At 41.3% G+C, this 20,666-nt stretch overlaps 1 protein-coding gene across 1 annotated transcript; it reads right to left on the reverse strand.

The window, feature by feature from the left end:
- Nucleotides 1–7,078: 7,078 nt before the first annotated feature.
- Nucleotides 7,079–20,372, reverse strand: LOC104539319 (DEP domain-containing mTOR-interacting protein-like; the record flags this gene model as incomplete). Its single annotated transcript, XM_010182812.1, has 4 exons — nt 7,079–7,374; nt 12,127–12,324; nt 18,097–18,220; nt 20,194–20,372. Coding segments are annotated over 4 exons (797 nt in total), but the record flags the coding sequence as incomplete, so codon positions are not given.
- Nucleotides 20,373–20,666: the final 294 nt, after the last annotated feature.

Consider the following 20,666-nt stretch of genomic DNA (forward strand, 5'->3'; position numbering starts at 1 on the left):
ATATAGTATTATACATATTCTATACTTATTATATAATTATATACTTTGTTACTTAAAATAACGAAGCTTAGGTCTTACATTGAAGTAATTCATCCCTACTCCAACTACTTAAGTCCATGAGAGGGTGAATTTTTATACAATAAATGAATACAAGTGGATAAGGCAGTAGCAATGACTGTATGTTGTAGAATATTTGTATAAGATTTACACAACAAAGGATTTGTAGCCAGAATGTTTATGACAAGTAGTATTAGTACAGAATCTGGAGTGCTCATTGATTTTCATAGTGTAATTCCTTGTTTCTGCTGATAGTTCACATTTCATGCAAGAGTGTTAGAGTAACAGCGTGCATCCTCAGTTTGAGCAAATAACCTATTTGTAGCACCATGTAAGTTTTTTATATTCCTTGATTAAAAGGTAATATTTATGTATGTTTAAGGAGAAGCTCAAAAAATAAACAGGAGTAGTTGGCTCAAACTGTCCTTGTACATACACCATCAAACAAAATATCTCACCAAAATTATTGGTGTGTCCCATGGGGCTTTTTTTGGTTATACTCCCAACTTTCTGACATATTCATGACTTGGGATGAAATGTCCATACTGGGACTCTGCCTAAGGGTGAGTGAATCTGGAATGGTGTGGAAAAAATGGGATTCCCACACCACGGATCAGAAGGAAGAGGTTGAGGAGGAGGAAGCAGAAATGGTGCAGGCTCTCTCTGAAGCCCTCCTCAGGTGCTGACTTTCAGCATTAATCAGAAGGAGCTACACATGCCCTCGTCCTTGATAAATCACAACTGTGGGAATGCCAGGTGCAGAGCATGCACAAAAGGTTGTTTTTGTGTTGTTATGCATACTTGGTACGCACTGGGTTAGAGGCACCAGAGGAGGAATGGGTGCTCAGCTCAGCTGCTTCAACAGTCCGTGCTCTGCTGCAATCAGCAGAGGAAAGTGGGAGTGAAAAACTTTTCAAAACTGATTGCAGAACACTGAGAGGACTGCACAGACTTGCTCAGGAGGGATTTCTTTAAAGGTAATTTAGAGGTGGTTACCTCGAGCTATCGTGGAGTGTTGACTCAGAAGCAGCAGATAAACTCATGGTGCCCAGCAAGGCTCCTGCTCCAGGTGTCTGTCTCTTGCATGGAAGTTGCTGCCTCCAGATAGAGTCTGACTCCTGAATTAGTTCACTGCCCTTTGTAATGCAGCATAGAAAAGCAAACTGGCACCCATTTCAGTCTGTCTAAAATTGTCAGGCTGTGACTGATGTGGATCAGAACCTGTATTTGTGCACAATGAGGGTGATGTAAAGAACAGGTGGGGTGACTTCATGGGTTTTTTGTTCCAATTTAATTCACTGGTGCTCATGCAGCAACATGTTCACGTTACGATGTGCACCTTATGAAACAGAGGGAAACTGTACTGAAGAGAGTAAAGAAAATACATAATGACTGGCAACCTCCAAAATCATAAAGTGCACAGGAGTATTTGACATCCTGGAGGTAAAGGCACCGACCGCAATTCATGGTCACCAATGTCAAACTTTGGAGGTACAGTTACAACCCACCAGTCCATTTTCACACACACACAGGCCACAGAAATTCTTCCAGAAACAGAACTTTATCTTTTAATCTTACAGAACTATAGCTTAATCTTACTTTAAACCAGACTGTTATGACCACCTTACTCTTCCCTTTACATGCTGCTCAAGCCTTCAGTTACTTTCCCTGCCAGGCAATAAAGTTTTAACTCAAGGCTGAATTTGTTTAACTTTAGCTGCTAACCTCTGGACTTTGTCACGCCTTCATCAGAAAGTTACATAAGATCTGGTAAGAAATCTTTGCAAATAAGACTGTGAAGCGATGAAGCCAACTCTCAAACATATCTTAGATCAGCTGAATAAATAACAACCCTTAAATTCTGACTTGTTTCTTAGATCTCCTCAAGTGCTCTTCAGATTTTCTTTATCCTTCCTAAAATCTGGCTATTAGAACAGCATGCTCACAGTTGCAAACTCGCATCCCTTTCGTTACTTGCTGTCCTCCTTTTTGTCTGTCTCAGGCTCATAGTAACAGTTAATACAACTGTGCTGCACGAAAAGCGTAACCTGGGAAAAAATTGTGCCCTGTATCTCCTCCTCTCCCTGCACACCAATGAGCAGATTCTCATTTCCTAGATATAATGCCTTCTAGTTATATCATTAGTTATACAAAAACAGACCTCTTTTTGGGTAATGACCATTTAATTAATAAAGTTCAATTATTTGTTTACTGTCTTATCTGTCCCTAGAGTTTGCAAACTTCACTGGCAACGATTTTAGATAGTTATTCCCCATTTACATTACTGTTACGAAGAGAAAAATCAGATTTCTTTTGGCATTCCTCTGATGGGGAGCACCTAATGTTGCAGCTTTACTGGTTCTCATCCCTGGCTGCTTCACAGTTTCTGCCTAGATACATAAAATATAAATTGCAACAACCACGCAAATCTTCTTTCCGCTTCTGATTCTGGCATAAAATCCTGGGATCTGCATGAGGCTCAAGCAGCCTTTTCTTCTTTTGCAAGGAGGCTGATGCACAGCAGAGATAGACAGAAATATTAGCTTTACATTGATGTCATAGAGCCGAGGAGGCTTTAGAAAGTACAAATGCCTATTTTAATAAATGGTGTGACTCATGCCTTAAAAATCAGGCCATTTTCATAACTGGCTTTTCCCCAAATCCCTCCCACCACTTCAATTCCCCGTGATTTTTAGCACTGATAATCTGTGTATATCTCCACCACGGTGATTAATGCTCTCTACCAGCCGAAAGCTGCAGTTCCCAGTAGCCATATTCAGCGCTGGACTCCGGCTCCTCTGCCCGTCCCAAGAAACACGGCGCTGTCACCAAGTGAGCCCATGGCTGCAGCCGGGGAACGGCCGCTCCATGTCGAGGGAGTGGTGGGAAAGGGATCAAAGTTCCCTGAGGAGCCGGATGAGCAGCTTTTCTGCAGAGAGAGGAGGACAGGTTGAAGTGTGTGCTTGTTTGTTTATGGGAGCCTGTGCTTGTGCTGCGGTCAAGAGGAAGAGGTTATAAAAGCATTAGCAGAATATATGTAGTTTTCAGCACTTATACATCATGTCTTTCTCCACTTAAAGACAAAAGCAGCACTGAACTCTTTCCAGTGGTGCACAACACATTTCCAAGCCTTTTGCTGCATGAGGCAGTGGCCCCAGTCTGTTCACAGGTATACTGTGTCTTTTTACTGAGGTATTTTCTTCTATTAAAATGATGTTAAATCCAATTCACAGCTGCAGTGAACTTCACTATTACTGGGTGCAACAGTCTGCACCTTCATATAGCAAGTCACAGATGACCATACCAGTTTTGACTCCTTAAGTGGCAGGACACTGCCCCAAGAGAGTTTACATCATATATAAAACAAATGCAAGATGATGAGACACACTGATAGGCTGCAGGGAGTGACAGGGGGCTGCTGGTTTATCTGCAGGAGGGCATGGCCCGAGCTGCTCCCGCCAGCCCCCAAAGCATGCCCAGGACAGGGTCTGGGTCCAGTCCTGTGTCCTTTTGCTTCCTTGCTCCCTTCTCCTAAGCAGTACCAGTGTTTGAAAGGGAAGGAAACAAATCAGTGCTGTAAAATAATGGATCCTTAAAAAAATGCCTCTACGCATGGATAGCACACAGCTTGCTAAGTCCGGCTCCTCTGTGCCTCAGGCCGTTTGCCAGCTCGGGTTAGGTCCCTTGCCAGAGCGGCAGTGGAAGTCTGTGTGTGTGTTCACGTGTGTGTCCACTTTGGCTTGCACAGAGACCCGCACAGAGACCCACACAACGTGGCTGCTGGGATTTCGGCTGGACCTCACCCCAGCTCCACACTGCCCACCTCTGCGCACAACCCCTCCTGCCCCATTCCTCTGCCACTCCTGCTTTCACCAACCCACGTGTGGATGGAGGAGAATAACCGACACTTTATTCTGCATTGGACAATGCTTTTCCCACTCGTCTCAAAGACTTCCTGTTTTTCCACAGCTAATCTGGCATCTGCAAATGCATTTTCATAATGGCACCTATTCAGATTAGCTTCCTTTCACACATTGATGAATTCCACCTGCTTGGAGCTCAAATCATGGAAGAGAGGCCACAGATGTTCAGCGAGCACAGGGCCTCCGGTCTTGGATTCCCTGCACCATGTAAGCACAACACTTGCATTTCCACCTCTTATATATACGTTACATAGACTGTAGATAAGCTCACCTGCAAATGTACTCAACTGGCACATTAAACTCTTGGCAGTGCAGCAGTACTAAATGGTATTGTTTTCTCATTTGAATTATAAGGCATTTGCTTTGAATGGACTATGGATCTAAGGTTGAACTGCTCTTGTTTCCATTGACACTCTCACAGAACACTGCAAGGCAGATCTTGGTATGAAATACCAAATTCAGAGAACTGTTCCAGCTCATCCTACCTGAGGGCGAAGCCAGTAAATGTGTCCAGAAGTACACACTTGGTCCACAAGTCCTGGACCTGCAAATAGGTCCAGAAAAAAGGCTGTGGTATAATTAGAGAGCCATATCCCCTGAGCTGTTCCAATGAACTGTGGTATATTAATGTAGTACAAAAAAAGTCTAGACAAGTTTTATACTGCCTTTAAAGCATCAGGATTACGACAGACAACTGTCACAAGTTCCTTGGGAACTGAAATACAGAGTATCCTGCTCTCGTTAAAGTGGTACATTCTACTCAGTGCATTCACATTTTATTTCAGCTGCCTTAAAATAGGTATACAGATAAGTGTTTCTATACACATTTTGCCTTTCCAGTAGGTTTGCCATCTATTTGCAGTCTATTTCCAAATACACGCAACACTCCAGCATGAAAAGCCAGTGTTGAATCACACACATTTCAGCAGTCTTTTCAGTTTGTATATGAGGATTTATCGTCTTTAATTTAGCAAGTTTACAGAACATAGCCAACTGCTTTGCTTTGCTTCCAAATAAAGTATGGAAAGTACAGTCTGTGGCAAGGAAGCAGAAGATGAAAAGGCCCATCTGGGTATCTTTTTTCTGTTGCAGCTGTTAAAAACTGAAACCCATTCTCTGTCAGAAAAACAGAATTCGGTAGTTAATATGAAAAGAAGTCTTCATATGTTATTTACATAATGCACAGAGTGTGTGGCTGTTTCAAAAAACAAATCCATTCCTGAAAAAGATAAAGACAACTGCAAGAAGAGCACAACGAGAAGCTGATGGAATAGGAAGCTGAAAGTTTATACCATTATATATGAAGCTTCTATTCTCTGACTTTTCTACCAGGGCAAAATAATGAAAAATACGCAAAGTGTTCTCCAGATTTAGCATAAGCACTCGAATTATCATGGGTGAGGTTACTGTCCCTGTGTATGGGAATAGCTGGGGAAGAACAGCCACACAATAAACAACTGAGTGCCGCTGCATGGCATCGTCGCAGGGGGAACCGGGCATATAATGAAACCAAAATTCTGTTGCAGGACTTCAAAGGCTAAATGAAGGTTTGTGTTTTACTGAGATAAATCAAGGCACCATCTGTAAAAATGTGATGTTTTATAATTTTTAGCATGGAGTATACACAACGAATGCTTGGAGTATACACAATGAATCCAACAGCTGACGTGATCCAGGTGTTAGATCACCTAGGAAAATGCTATTTTAAAAAATCTATGTGTTAATTTAAAAGGAGAAAACCTACAACTATTTAAGTCAAAGATTTATGGGATGGTTCAGTGGCATTTATAAATTGCTACCTGCAGTTGATATTTTCAAGAAAAAGGGTTCCAAAGAGAAATCTTAAATTAAGGAAGAAGTGTGTATTTCACATATATGGCAAGTTTTCTTTTACAAAGTAAGAAATGTCAGTTAATCATAAGCAATTGGACATCTAAAGCAAATGTAACAACACATACTTTACCATTTACAGAAATTTTAGATGAGGGAAAGCTTTTCAACAAAAGGAAAAAAAATTTAGATAATCTACTTCAACAATGATAACAAACTTTCAGCTGTATCATGTATCTTGACACTTAAAACTAAATGCACTGATCATCTTGTTAAGGGCAATTTTGCTGTATAAAGGTACAGAGTCCTTGCAAAGAATAGGGAAAATTAAATACACATTTTAAGACTTTTCTGCAGAGACAGGGAGACAGCATTTGTCAATATTTACTGTTCTCACTAAGTCACTACAAAATGTTTGTTTTCATCTCTGAAAGTAATTTGCACAGTGGAGTTTTGCTGATAAAAGATTAACTCTTGAGAGGTGGTAAGCAACTGATTCTGTGCTAAACCAGCAGAACACGTGCCTGCCTTGAATGCACCAGGTCTGGCCAAGTGCACTTAACTCAACAAAACCTTTAAAAGCTAAGAGGCATTCTGAAGGGGGGCAGGGGCAGAAGACACTTATATGATGCCTAGGACATCTTACCACCTATTTATCACAGAATGGTTTGGGTTGGAAGGGACCTCAAAGCTCCCCCAGTCCAACCCCTGCCATGGGCAGGGACACCTCCCACGAGACCAGGTTGCCCAAAGCCCCATCCAACCTGGCCTTGAACACTTCCAGAGAGGGGTCATCCACAACTTCCTTGGACAACCTGTGCCAGTGTCTCATCACCCTCATAGTGAAGAACTTCTTCCTAATATCTAGTCTAAATCTACCCCCTTCCAGTTTAAAGCCATCACCCCTTGTCCTATCACTCACTGCACCACCTTGCCAGCTATCCTGTAGGGCCCCTTCAGGAACTGGAAGACTGCAATAAGGTCTCCCTGGAACCTTCTCTTCTCCAGGCTGAACAGCCCCAATTCTCTCAGCCTTTCCCCATAGGGAAGGTGTTCCAGCCCCTGATCATCTTTGTGGCCCTTCTCTGGACACACTCCAACAGCTCAATGTCCTTCTTATACTGGGGGCCTCAGAACTGGACACAATACTCCAGGTGGGGGTCTCACAAGAGTGGAGCAGAGGGGGAGAATCACCTGCCTCAACCTGCTGGTCACACTTCTTTTCATGCAGCCTAGAATACGCTTGGCTCTCTGGGCTGCAAGCGCACATTGCTGGCTTATATTGAGCTTCTCGTCAACCAACACTCCCAAGTCCTTCTCCTTGGTGCTCCTCTCAATCCATTCTCCACTGAATCTATATCTGTGCTTGGGACTGCCCTGACCTGTGTGCAGGACCTTGCACTTGGCCTTGTTGAGCTTCATGAGATTGACCTGGGTCCATCTCTCAAGCCTGTCCAGGTCCCTCTGGATGGCATGCCTTCCCTCCAGCGTGTTGATTGCACCACACAGCTTGGTGGTGTTGGCAAACCTGCTGAGGGGGCACTCAATCCCACTGTCCATGTCACTGACAAAGATGTCAAACAGCATCAGCCTCAATATCAACCCCTGAGGAACACCACTTGTCACTGGTCTTCACTTGGACATTGAGCTGTTGACCACAACTTCTTGATCGCGACCATCCCAGGAATTCCTTATGCACTGAGTGGTCTATCCATCAAGTCCATGTCTCTCCAATTTATAGACAAGTATGTTGTGCAGGATAGTGCCAAATGCTTTTTACTACCATTACAAAATCCTAGCACTGATAAAATGTCTCAAAGGAAGATGCCTGCTAGCCAGTCATCTCTGGAAGAGATTTTTCCACCCCTTGTTCATTCAGGAAAGTAAAGGTTATGACCTTTCCAGAACCCATCACGCATATGTTCCTCTGCTGGTCTAATGGCCAGAATCTGCATCCCCACCTCCCTGGAGCAGAGCAGGCAGCCATGCAAACCACTGCATGCTGAACCTTGCTGGGGTTGCTGCCTGGGGAATGTGCTGGAGGGATGTCGGACAGGAAATAACATCAAGCACATGCTCTTTAAGGCAAGTAGCAGCTTGGAAAATAGAAATGGCAAAAGGGAGAGAATGTGACCTGGCATGGGCTGGTGAGCACTGCTGCTCAGACACACATCTCCCACAGGCTTGACCAGGAGAGTGGCACATGCCATACTATCAGTGGTGCAGGGCAATCGCTATGTTCTTACACTCCACAACATACTGAAAAGTATTTCTAAACATGCTACGTTTTGGTTGCTGCCACAGAGGAAATGCAAATATTCACCTTGTGAAGTGCAGCTGCTATCCTAAGGCACAGGTTCCTCTTAACACTATTAACCAGATTTTAAAATGGAAAGCATTTACCACTTGAGATTCCAGACTGTAAAACTTTCTGCAAGGCATGCAGATGTTTCTCCGTCCTCCCAGTGTCTGTACCCAACGAGTGCTGAGAGGAGGGCCTAGCCCCTGTCACATCAGTGGTGCTCTGCTGCTGAGGCTGCGGGAGCAGGGTAATTGCTGCAGCAAGTGCCATAAGCAAGTATGAGCCATAAAAAGATGCCAGAAAGGACTCTGTGGATACCCTTTTTCCTTCTTGGACATCTCGGTACCTCTGTTTTCCAGACTGAGCAAGGGCTGTGACTGTGTGTGGATGTCTACACTTTCCTCTGCCTGCCCTTAACCCGTCCTGGCTTTGATGTGATCTATCCTGGAGTTCACAGAGAACTTCCTTCTGCTCTTGCTGCACATGAGTTTTGACCACAGTAGCGAATCTGTCTCACCATTTCCATATGAAGAACTAGGAAAGATCCAGTCTCCTGGTGGAAAGTCTTATCCGTTAATATTAAAAAGCTCTACATACCTCACCATGCTAGAAATGGGATTTTCTGCAGCTGAGAAATGTGTTCTGTGTGCCTTTTGTCCTTGCCCTTTGGATGTGCATCACCATGTTTCTAACTCTTCACAAAACCTTTATTCCTATATTCTGGAGAAGACCATCAGTGTTCACAAATGCAGAGCAACTACTGACAATTACACTGCCAACACAAGCCTCCAAGAAATGTACAGTGCATAAAACTCTACTTATTTTTATTATTATTATTCCATAGTACCTGGGGATACCAGTCCATAGGAAAGGACATCTGGCTCCAATTTGTGAAAATGGTGGTTTGTGGGTTATGATTTGCATGTGCCAGTGGCATTTTGGAAGGAAGCAATTCAGCACTTGCACGTTTCATCATTTTCATGTACAGCAGGGGAAATATGTATAGTTATATAAGCCCAAAGAGATCAGGAAGATTATTTTTAAACTGAAACATTTGATGTTTTTACAGCATTTATACAATTCCTCTTAAACCGCTGTTTTCCTTTTTAAAATTAGCATCAGTGTTTGTTTCCTGTGTGAAACCTGGTTTGTGTCTGACCAATTAAAGTGAAGATAAATGTGACAGGAAGCTGTTTGAATACAGCACCTCAGCTGCAGAATAGAGCTTCTCAGAGTAATTGAAATGAAAGTCAGTATCAGTAAAAATAAATTGCACAATTCAGTTGTGGCTGGAAAATTACTACTGACATTGGCAACTTGATACAACTATTTCTATTACTTTCTATTGCATTAGGCAAGGTAATAAATACTTTGTAAGAAAAGCAGAGCAAGCTTTATTTTATTCCATACTGTGGATATCAAACAATACTGCTGGCAAAAGATTGCCTTTAGGAAAGGAAAATGTTTTATTCTCCACTCCTGCACAGTCGAGACTCTGTGCTGGTTCTGCCAACAAGGATGCCAATTAGTGTCAAGTAACATTTTGGTACTGCTGATGAGATACAAAACAAAGGCAGCATAGTATGATTAAATAAATTTACTGTACTAAAAGACAGAAAAATACCTTTTTTTTTTGTAATTGGGCTTAGAATTCAGTGAGACAGGGTGGGGAAAGCAGGGAAGAGAATACCACTCCTGACGGTTTATAGCTTATATTCCCGATTCTGTATTGGGAGTTCTCGTTTTGAGCTCCCTTCTTAGAGGAAGCCAGCAGTATATAAACCTTCAAAATGCTAAGGTGAACCCCACACCAGCCCTGCATTAGTTCTGTCAGTACTCTCATCAGTATTCCTAACATGATTGAGACAAATATGAGGAAAAACTTTTTTACTGTGAGGGTGACAGAGCACTGGACCAGGCTGCCCAGAGAGGTTGTGGAGCCTCCTTCTCTGCAGACATTCAAAACCCACCTGGACACGTTCCTGTGCAACCTAGTTTAGGTGATCCTGCTCTGGCAGGGGGGTTGGGCTGGATGATCTTTCGAGGTCCCTTCCAACTCCTAAGATTCTGTGGTTCTGTGTGATTCTGTGAAATTGTTTCAGTGAAATCCAGAGGAGAGTGAAATCTTCTGCTTAGCATCCACTGGAAAAGATAAATCTCAAGGACATCACTGAGTTTTATTTTACTTCCAACTTCCCAACAAGTAAGTGTGAAATCCCGACTAAGTTACCTTTGCCCCAGTAAGAGCTGAGTGAGGAAGATGATGACTTGGAGTGAGAAGGCCCCTTCCTCAGCAATCAACCAATTACCAGCACCCCGTTCGCGGTCACTTTGTGAGTTTCAAAATTCTTTCTAAGAGAGCACTTTGGCTGCTAGAAGAGGACGGGCAGGGGATAAATCTGCAAACCTGGCCAGGGCAATGCATAAGGGTGAGCAGGGTCAGCATTGATCACGATTCCCCTCAGAAACCCAGCTTGACGGGGGCAAAATCATTTCCCTGCCAAGGTGCACCACTAAGCCTTAGTTAATGAATGGTTGATCTGCAATAAAAGCCACATCCTGACTTTCTGAGCTCTGCAAAGACTTCAGTAGCAAAGTAAATCCAGCATTGCACCAAGTATCAAGTCCTGACTTTATTTCCTCTGCAAAAACATCAATAGCAGCATAAATCTCACTCCTGTCTCTTCCCCCCCACCCCCTTTCTCTTTAAGGAAAGCTTACCTTGTGTCTAATACACAGAAAATGCTTGCATAAAAATAGGAATGAAATCATTGCTGCTATTAAGAGGAAGAGTGGCATACCTTCCCTGTCCATCAAGCTCCAAGCAGTTGGCACCCTATAAATCATAGGAAGCAGAGGAGTAATTATAGAACTGGAAGCTGATTACTGTAAACATTCAGAAGTAACTCCTAGTAATTGGAAGCTAAAGATAATGTGAGCATGATTACAACCATGAAGGAACTATGTAGGTCACTTATACTCCCATTTTTCTCTGTTCCTTAAAACTAAGATTTCTCACAAAGCAACAAGCAACTTAGTCAATCTAGCACCTGTTAATATCGTGAATTGGGTGTTCTCTGTCAGAACTAGTGTTGATGCGACGACATTCGGATCACTGGGATCTCATTACTTTCCTGTTGTGCATTAAGCAATGCTGCTCAGAGCAACTGCCAGCTTGTTCTGTCACCTCCTGGCACCCCTTCATCACTCCCAGAGGCACTACAATGCATTTGTGGTGGAAAAAGCCTGGTCAAAGAAGGGCAGCTTGTACCAAGAGTAGATGAGGATAACATGTAAAATGAGTTTTAGTGCCAAGGGTGTTCATTTCTTCACTCTCGTGGCGGTATGGAAAGGAAACACTGTCTTCTCCACCCTTAACAGAGGGAGCTCCTTGGTGAAGGTGCATCTGCCAGTCACATTGTGCTGGACCATGAAAAAATATTTGATTCCTGCCTCAAAGAAGTTACACCAGCAGGACAAATATTATAATATTTCATCTGAAAGTTATACCCTCTTTCTTGCCCAAACACATTAGAACAACTCTGGAACACGACAAAGAGCAAAAGCTCCATTTCTGGCATCTGATTCTGCTCTGCTCCTGTCCTCAAGTAGGAAGATATACTGAATCTGTCATTTTTATTATACATAGAAAACTTATCTTATTTATGGCTCTAATTCCTACTCGAACCTTACAAAGCTATTTACTTCAATTATACATATCGCTGATAACAAGTCCTACAGGTTAATTCTCACAGGTGCATCAGTGTTGATTTTCATCCACATCCTTATGTTGTTATTATACAATCCCAAATTCTAACTGCATTCTGCATTTGAGGGAGAATTTTCAGAACCAATACAAGGAGCTTTTGAAAAGCCACCCTTTTATTAAATGAAGTTACTGAGACTCCTACCTGAAATTATTTAGAACTTAGACATACTATGACAAAGATGACAAGAGCCCCTCCACATGATTTGACCTGAAGAAAGTGCTACAAAAGGCATAGCTTTTGGTACCTGGCATTAAATTTCTCACCGTGCTGTATAATCCCATGCTCCAAAAGTCTGCGGCCGAGCTGCTCTGCTTCAGTCCGTGTTGTGGCCTCTCCTTCCTGGATCAGCCAGTCGATGAACTCCGACGCCACGAAGGTCCGTTCGTACTTGACTCCTTCCTCTTCCCTGGCTTGCAAAAGGGTGTTTTCAGAACTCATCAGCCTGGTATGGGGGGGGGGAATTGGCAGGGAAAATGATTCTTCAGAAAAGCAATTCCAGATTTATTCTAGCAAATCTCACTGATATTAAGCAAACAGAAGCAAACCTTTCACTGACTTACTAAGTCTTTCTTCAAGCTATCAATCTAAACTTAGGATGTGAAGTGTAACTGCTTAGTCAAATAATTTAGGCTTTATATCCCTGTGTGAAGTTAATGCTTCTTTGTTTTTCCCTAAAAGAAAACAAGGTTTTTCAGTTTCCCATTTCCCCTATTAAGTTCTTTACCTTCTCTAAAAGTTAATGTATAAACAACTTTGAAATAAAATTAGCCTAAAAGCACTAGATCGTGACTAATCTGTTCAAAATTTCCTAATTAGTTTTCACAGTTAGCAGGACCATGCCTCAAAGTCATTTAGATGGTTTTGAAAATTCTCCCCATAAGCTTTAAAAGCTGCAGAAAAATTCAAGAGGAAGAAGAAAAGGTAGTTCTGTGGTTTGGGTGGTTGATAAATGTTTAGCATCCAACACTCAGTGATGCAGGTGCACTCAGGGAGTTACACACCTGAACACATTTCAACACCCAAGACTCAGAGTCTCTGTGCCTCAGTGTAACACCAGAGTTCAGAGGAGCCCTGCGAGGTGTCTACAAATCTCCTAGCCACTGGCATGTGCCTAGCTTAAAGATACAAATAAAATTCTACTTTATTCAAGTAACCTATGCAAGTGACACAATATTAAAAAACAAGAAAAAAAGCATCAGTATTTTGTTAATGCAAAAGTAAAGTTGACAGTCTGAAAGAGAAGACAGTTTGTAAGAAGAAATGACAACCATTCCCTTTTAATACAGAATCCCACTTTTTAAAATTTTGTTTTGGTTTTTTTTGTTAGGAGACTGAACACTATAGCCTCCTTTTTACTTTACTTTACTAATTTGATTTTTATTCATCATTATGTTATTTATTATGGGCTAATAACAGGACCAGCAATAAGACTTTCAGAATAACAGCTCAAGAATGGCATAGTTATTTTTTCCATGTAAGACTAGTAAGTCCCTTCCCTATATTTTGATGAATTCTGTAATTCTGTGAAATTAAGGGCACAACTGAACTGCAACAGGAATATTCTGGAAGTGCTTAATCTTCGCCCTTCTGATCAAAAATTTGAATTTCATGTAAATCCATACAGGGCCCATCTCCTTCTTAAACTGCCAGCAGAAAATATAATATAACTGTACCTCCTTTGCAAGGCATCAGAAAAATCAGTGCCTTAAGGACACAGAGAAAAGTTTCATTGGAAATTCCAGTGAGGAGGTTTGACAGGATCCAGTCTCTGTTATTTCACCTGGAAGATTTACTCCCTTGACGTTAAGGAAAGCTGCCCAGAAGCCTGACCTGGCTGTCTCTGCTCACCAGGCAGATCACCAAACCAGGCAAAGGCTGCTCAAGCCCCAGTTATTTCTCAGTGCCATTTATAATGAACCCCTCCATGAGATATTGGTGTGGCCTTGCTAGCACCTCTGAGCTGAGTAAGACCTAAGAAAGTTAAAATTAGCTGAAGGCACAGATGAGGCCAAAAGCAAGAGTATGTGCCACAGAGGACAAGGTGTTGACTCCAGAACTCTTGCAAAGACTTTATTCTCTTTTTCATATTTTGATTTACAAGCATCTGCCCGCAAGGCAACATTTTCTCCTATACTAACCACATCTAATACAGACAGAGCTCCAAGGGAACATCTTTAAATGTGTCTCATGTACCAGGCTTTTCTCCCCCACAGAAAAAAATGCAAACCCAAAGCTCGTGTCTTTGCGTACCATCTGCTGCATGGTTACTCAGAACTGGTTACCCAGGCTCTGCGGGCACCAAATAAAAAATCCTTAGGATTGTGTTAATTATTCTTTGATGAGTCTCTAATTACTTGACCAGCTCATTGAAGTCACAGATAGAGGGGTCCTTGAAAAAGAGATGCTAATTGTTAGACTTTCACAGAGAGACAAAAGAAATTTGGAAAAATATCAAGTGGAAAAACACTCAGCTTGACATTTCACACCCTTCTGCGTGTGCCCAGAATAGCGCTGCAAAGGATTTGGACTTGTGAACAAAAAGACACAACAAATTGACAGTTTAACAAACCCAGAAACTGCAATCCATAGATTTACATGGATAACCGAAGTAAATCACTGCAACTCCGCTGCTGTCAACAAAGCTGCATCAATTTACTTCAGCCAAAAACCTGGCCTTTTTATTATCCAGAATTGAAACTGCCTCTCTCTCCAACTTTCTCCTTGTTTCAAAAAAAACACGAGGCCACTCAGGTCAAAACATATTATTTGCTAAAACTGGTGTTATCCTGTATTAAGGGAATGGATTTAGCCAAACACTGAAATTCAATCCCTTTTCAAAATAAAATTTTAACCTTGTTTTATCTAAATAACTGCGCCTGAAGATAAATTTGAATTAACCACTGATGAGTTAGAACGAAAGCAATTCAAAGAATGCAGTCTCAAAATTATCTGATTGATTTCCTGAAATTGAAACCATAAATCTGCACTTCTTTCACTGTGAAATCGGGATGAAAAATCTCAGTTCAAGCCAACATCATGAGATGACTTATAGCTCCTAAACCTGAGTGCACCAGAAACACAACAGTCATGACCAAAATGTACTGAGACTTGCAAACATCATAAAATTAGGATTTCTGCACAACTCGACCTTTTTTTTTTTAAGCCATGAAAGTTCTGTGCTGGATTTATTTAAGATTTGCAAGAAGGGTTTTGTTGAACAGGAAACATGTTTATCTCATTCAATCTGTTTGGTCAGTCCTATGAAGTACGAAAACTGATACCATCTTTGGACCTAATAAACCATTCAACCATTTTCAGACAAGGCTGTAGGAAAACCAGTAGGTTTCATCTCTGGTTATAAATTCAAAGCACGTTCAGAGAAAGGATTATCAAAGCTTGCAATGATGTGCAAGAAATCTGAGCTGATTGATGATTTTCAGTGGAAATGAAGGGAGAATACCGTGAGAGACTTGGTTTTAAATCTTCTAATGGCACAAGAACAGCCACTGAAGCAATTCACAGGAGGTGAACGAGGGAATGCCACAAGAGACGAGAATCCAGAGTACAAGGAGCTTTGTGGTCACACAGAAGGGAGACAGGGAAAGGGAGGTCCTCATTGTGGGATCAGTCCTAACATTCCTGTGTCCCAGGGGAGAGCATAGAGCATTTACCCAAAACAGCCGTCTGAATCCAGGGAACCTGCCTAACACATCCACTCCTCTGCCCATGCAAGAACCTGCTGATCCTCCCACAGTATTTTGCTCATTTTACCCGTTGAGGGTACAAACCTACATGGACTGATGTTGGATAACACACTTTTTGGCAAGCACAAACTATACTGGCTTCTGAATGTAATGGTACTCCAGCCCTAATGAGGTGGGTGGAGAAGAGCAGGAAATAGTATGACAATGTTCATCTTGAACTAGCAAAGCCTAGTGAAGATAAGCAACATCTACAAAATTAGACACAGATTTTTAAAATATGTTGGATTCAGACAGAATTTCTTTGGGATAGTTGCATATCTCTTGAAATTAGGCCTGCAGGCATTTTGATAAACAAGCTGAATATACTGGTAAGTGACTTGACGTCTGTGCATGAATACTTTTCTCCAGTTGTTGCCCTCTAATAACTATTTTAATTGCACTGAATTAATATTTTCTTTCTCAACACTATAAGCAAACTGATACAACAGATATATTACACATACACACAGTTCCATGCAGAACTCTTTCTGTAGACTTCAGTATTAGATTTTGAATTTAAAATACACCCAATGAAATTGCAAAAGTGTTGCTTATAAGTGTGCATGGACAAGGGATCTCGTGGTGGATTTGCTGCAATAAACAAGCTGAAGCTGAGATAGCCCAGGCATGCATTCTTATCTCACATGAACATAAAGTATTTCCAGTGATCCGTGGAGAATTTTTACTAGCTTTGACTGTCACAGACTGGTTTTGAAATGCCATGTATTTTTAATCTTTACTATATTTAGCACTCAGGGCTGGTTTCAAAAGTTTCTGAACCCTTCAGATACATTGCCTAGGAGCAACCACCTCATGAGGATGCAGTTATATTTAGATATAGGTGCTGCTTTTGGCATTAACTCCTTTTCTAAGATGGGAACAATCTATACTATTATGAACTTATTTCTGCTAGTACAGTGTTGGGCAAACTGTGCACAGGACATTGGTTTAGGGATGGTTCTCCATGCAGAGAAATGGGGATGGAAGTAGACACTGGCAGAACAGAGTTCTTCCCACCATGGCTCGTTTCATGCAGAGGACTGTTATCAGCCTCACCAACAAAAAATTACTTTGCTCACAGAAGAATAGAAATAGAAATATATAAAATAAGTAGAAAAAAATGTTTGCTACTGTAGACACACCAATCAGCTTTTCATTGTATGGGCCAAGCTTGCAGACACTGCGAATTACAGAGTCTAAAGGAGCAAAGGCTGTGCTTACTAAGGCATAGAAGATTTTGGAGGTGAGTGATTGAATTCATCTGTCCCAGTGCATCCAATGAAGGATTTTTTTCAGTGTTGCATTTTATAGTGTCTTCTTTTTTTGTTGTTTTTTTTTTTTTGGAAAAAAAAGGGGGGGGGTTGGGTTGTTTTGTTTTGTTTTTACTTTAAATAGTCACAGTCACTGAGTCTCACAGAATTTTATATGATGGGTGCAACACAAGGAGTGGCATTTACAATTATCGGTTTATATTTCAGTTTAATTGTTCTTTCACCAAATTGACCTTCAGAGCCTTTTAACCTTGAAAATAACATTTATCATCAGCTTTTAAATCTGGGATTTTCCCGAGTGCTTTATTCTAAGAGGAAAACAAAACTCCTCCAGCCAGAAGACACAGCATGTCTCCCCACTGCTGCATGCTTCTGTTCTAACCAGGCAGAAGAGCAGGTGGTATTCAGTCTAGAGCAATACTTCAAGCTTTGTGGTAAATAACACAACTTTTGCATTAGTTTGTAGCATATGCCAACACGCATTTTAATCTCTCTGCTTGAAAGTACTGTGTCACAATCTCTACATCCTGAATAAAAATGTCTTTAATTATAGATTGGGAAGTATGGTTAAGATGCCTAGTTATTTGACGGAAGTAATCTAGTGGGATATTCAGTATCTCAGCATAATCATCTGTTTTGAATCTTAATTAGATGTTCTTGGCTGGGTTGTTTTGGGTTTTTTTTTAAACTACTTTTAATATAACCTTTCTGATGTAGCAGCTCCGCAGGCTGGAACACTGAAGATTAATTTCACATATTATTTAAGATGATACCTCCTGATGAAGCTGGAGATATGGAGTCTCAACAGGTATATAGCCACTTTTTTGGTACGTTTTGACGTAGTAATGTTTTAGGTCTTGCATTTACAATTTTACATGACAAATCATCCATTAGTAATTATTTTTACAGAACACAGTGCAAGGGCTTAAACCGACACTGAGTTCTCATATAAGATCTACTTACAACCCAGAATATAAGAAAATACAATTTCATTCTAAACAAAATGCTACAATTGAACATGGTAGAAAAGGGAAGAGGAAATGGGAGAGAGAGAAGGGTTACCAACTAAAGTCATGGGATTACCCAGACTTATTCCTACATGATTTGAAAGCCTCTGACTATTCCGAAGTAGAATAACAAGTATCATTTTCCTCCCGTGGTACTATTATCCACACATTATGGATACTTAATGTAACATACTTTTCATACAGCCTTTGTCCTCTCATGAACACCTTCGCCTCATTGTCCAGCGGAAATGTCCCGTCGTCTTTTCTGAAGCGGTAGAACAGTTTGACATCCTTGAATTCCTTATGCTCATCACAGACTGAAATGTAAAATGAAAATAAAAACTCTCATATAGACGTTACGGAGCTGAGGATCCATGTAGCAGGCATCACTGCTGAACTTCAAAGCAAGCACACATGGAGCCTAACCCCCACTATTTCTAAGCATACAACTCTATTCAGTTCTAGTAACTGATGAAAAGCTGGAGAAAATTTTCAGATAACCAGATTTCTAGGTGAGGGGGATAGTTATTCATCAGTTACATGAGTATTACTGCTAACATAAAGAGCAAAAAATCATCCATCTGCTATATACCTGAAAAACCTCTTGACAAAAAAAGTCTTGTTAGCTTGTTTGTTTAAAAGGTCACCAGTGTAGAACACCCAATAATCTAAGTATTGGCAAATTTCTTAAAGTTACTTGTATCAGTTGAGCAAACCCGAGACTTGCTGCAGAAACAGTTAAAATTAAAGCCTGCCCTCTTAAAATTGCTCTGCCACACCAGCTAGCAAATGGTGGGTACAACAGGAACACACCAAGAAATGCTAAATCATGTTTATAAGACAGCAGCTGCCAATGGGCTCTTGTAAATGCAGAACAAGGCTCCAGCAAGGGCATAAATTATTGGGAAAGAAATCCCAACCAAGCTGCTTCCAGCAGAATTGTCAGCCCACAAACATGGGCTCACCTTCTGCAGCAGAGAAACAAGAACTCTTTCACCAGGCATAGGAGTTGAAAGGATGCTCTGAGCATCATGCAGAACCTGATCGAACCTCTCTAAATTTGAGCAAGCCTATTTTGTAAACAAATTTATTAAATTTAAGAGTAATACATGATTCTTTTAAGAAACACCTGCTTTATGTGTAATATATACACACACATATATATAAAATTTGTACAGAAGTTACAGTATGCAATTGGATCCTGAGGTAGAAAACATTTGAAGGTTGTTCAAGCTTTAAACTAGCATTCACCAATAAAACATCTATTGCTCAATTAAATTAAGTCACTCAGACATCCACACAACTCTTCACTGACATTTTCTCAATAGAGGATTAAGTAGTCAGATTTGAGTACCCTGTAATTACTTTATTCTTTAACTATCTACCGTGAGTCCCAGTTTCCATAACAACCCAGAATTTTAATTTAATAGCTGAACAGAAGCTGTAAAAGTGGCACTCATTCAATATGTGCATTTCTTCCTTTAATTAAGGTGTTGTTAACTGCTGCACAGACAGTGACCCCTGCATAAAGTCAACATTCGTCTGTTCGCAGTTGCTCCATTTTCTTTTAAAAAAGAAACAAACGGTACATTTTGCCTTTTTGAGATGGCCAATACTATACGCTTAAAATCAAGGGCTTGGATTTTCTTTGTTTGTGTGCTTCCTAGCCTTTTCGTGCACCAAAAGGCAACTAAATGCTACCACTGAATTGGAAGTCTCCTTTTCATCAGCGTAAACAGTTATTCAAGAAGCTGAAAGGAACAGATCTCAAATAGACAACAAGTTTAGGAGAAAATTAATCAGGGCACAGTTGGACCACTAACTTTCTTGCAGCTGTACCAGCACTAATGTTTGTGCAGCTGGTGTGAGGGACGGGGCCAGAGAACTAATCCATGTGAGAAAAATGATCTTTTTTTGCCAGCGAGTTTTCAGATGGGTTTTTCAGCTGCAAAACTGTGTTCTGGGGACCAGGGAGGTGAGGGCAGCAGGGAGACAGGGGACAGGATCCAACTGGGGCTGCTCTGAGGTCAGCAGTACAGTCTCCAGTGGCTTCCCTGCCTTGTACTGACATGGGGAATGTCCCTTTTACACCTCTTCAGCCTCTCCGTGTCCCTTTGGACATAGGGGACCTCGTAGAGCAGCACCAGTCAAGGGAGATGCTCCCTTTCTGGCAGGGACAGGTTCCTACCTGTCCTATACTTGGTTGAAAAGCAGGAGTAGGATTTCCCTTTGTTTCACAGCAGTCAATAAAATTTAGCTTAGACCATTTTAGCAGCCAACATTGACTTACCATGGTGGATAATGCTGTGATCCAGTAATTTCTGCACCAGTTTAATTGCCGTCTCTCGGTCGGAGGCCTCTTTATGGTCAATCAGCCAGTCGATCAGCTCTTTGGCAACGAAGCAGTTCGGATACGTCTTGAGGTGGTGCCGCCGATCTTTAATGACCTTTTCTTCATGCAGTCGGAGCCTGGGGATCAAATCACCTTGTGAACATCATCTGCAAAGAGCCTTTGTAAGCAGCAAGACTGGGGAAGGAGTGGAGCAGAGGCATCTAAGCCTTGCTCATGGAATGGGCTTTGCAGGTGACGGATGGAAGAGAAAGAGATGCGGTCACATGTCCAACTTTAAACCTCACTCTTGGAAAAACTGTTTTCTTCCCCAGTGGAAAACATTAAAAAATTAAGAACAGCACAGCATATCAATCCCATTAAAATACTTCCCGTAGGTGAATTAAACTGTCAATAATTTGGAATTAATTTTC

The sequence above is a fragment of the Mesitornis unicolor genome, unplaced genomic scaffold (genome assembly GCF_000695765.1).
Source record: "Mesitornis unicolor isolate BGI_N332 unplaced genomic scaffold, ASM69576v1 scaffold14734, whole genome shotgun sequence".
NCBI classification, from domain to species: Eukaryota; Metazoa; Chordata; class Aves; order Mesitornithiformes; family Mesitornithidae; genus Mesitornis; species Mesitornis unicolor.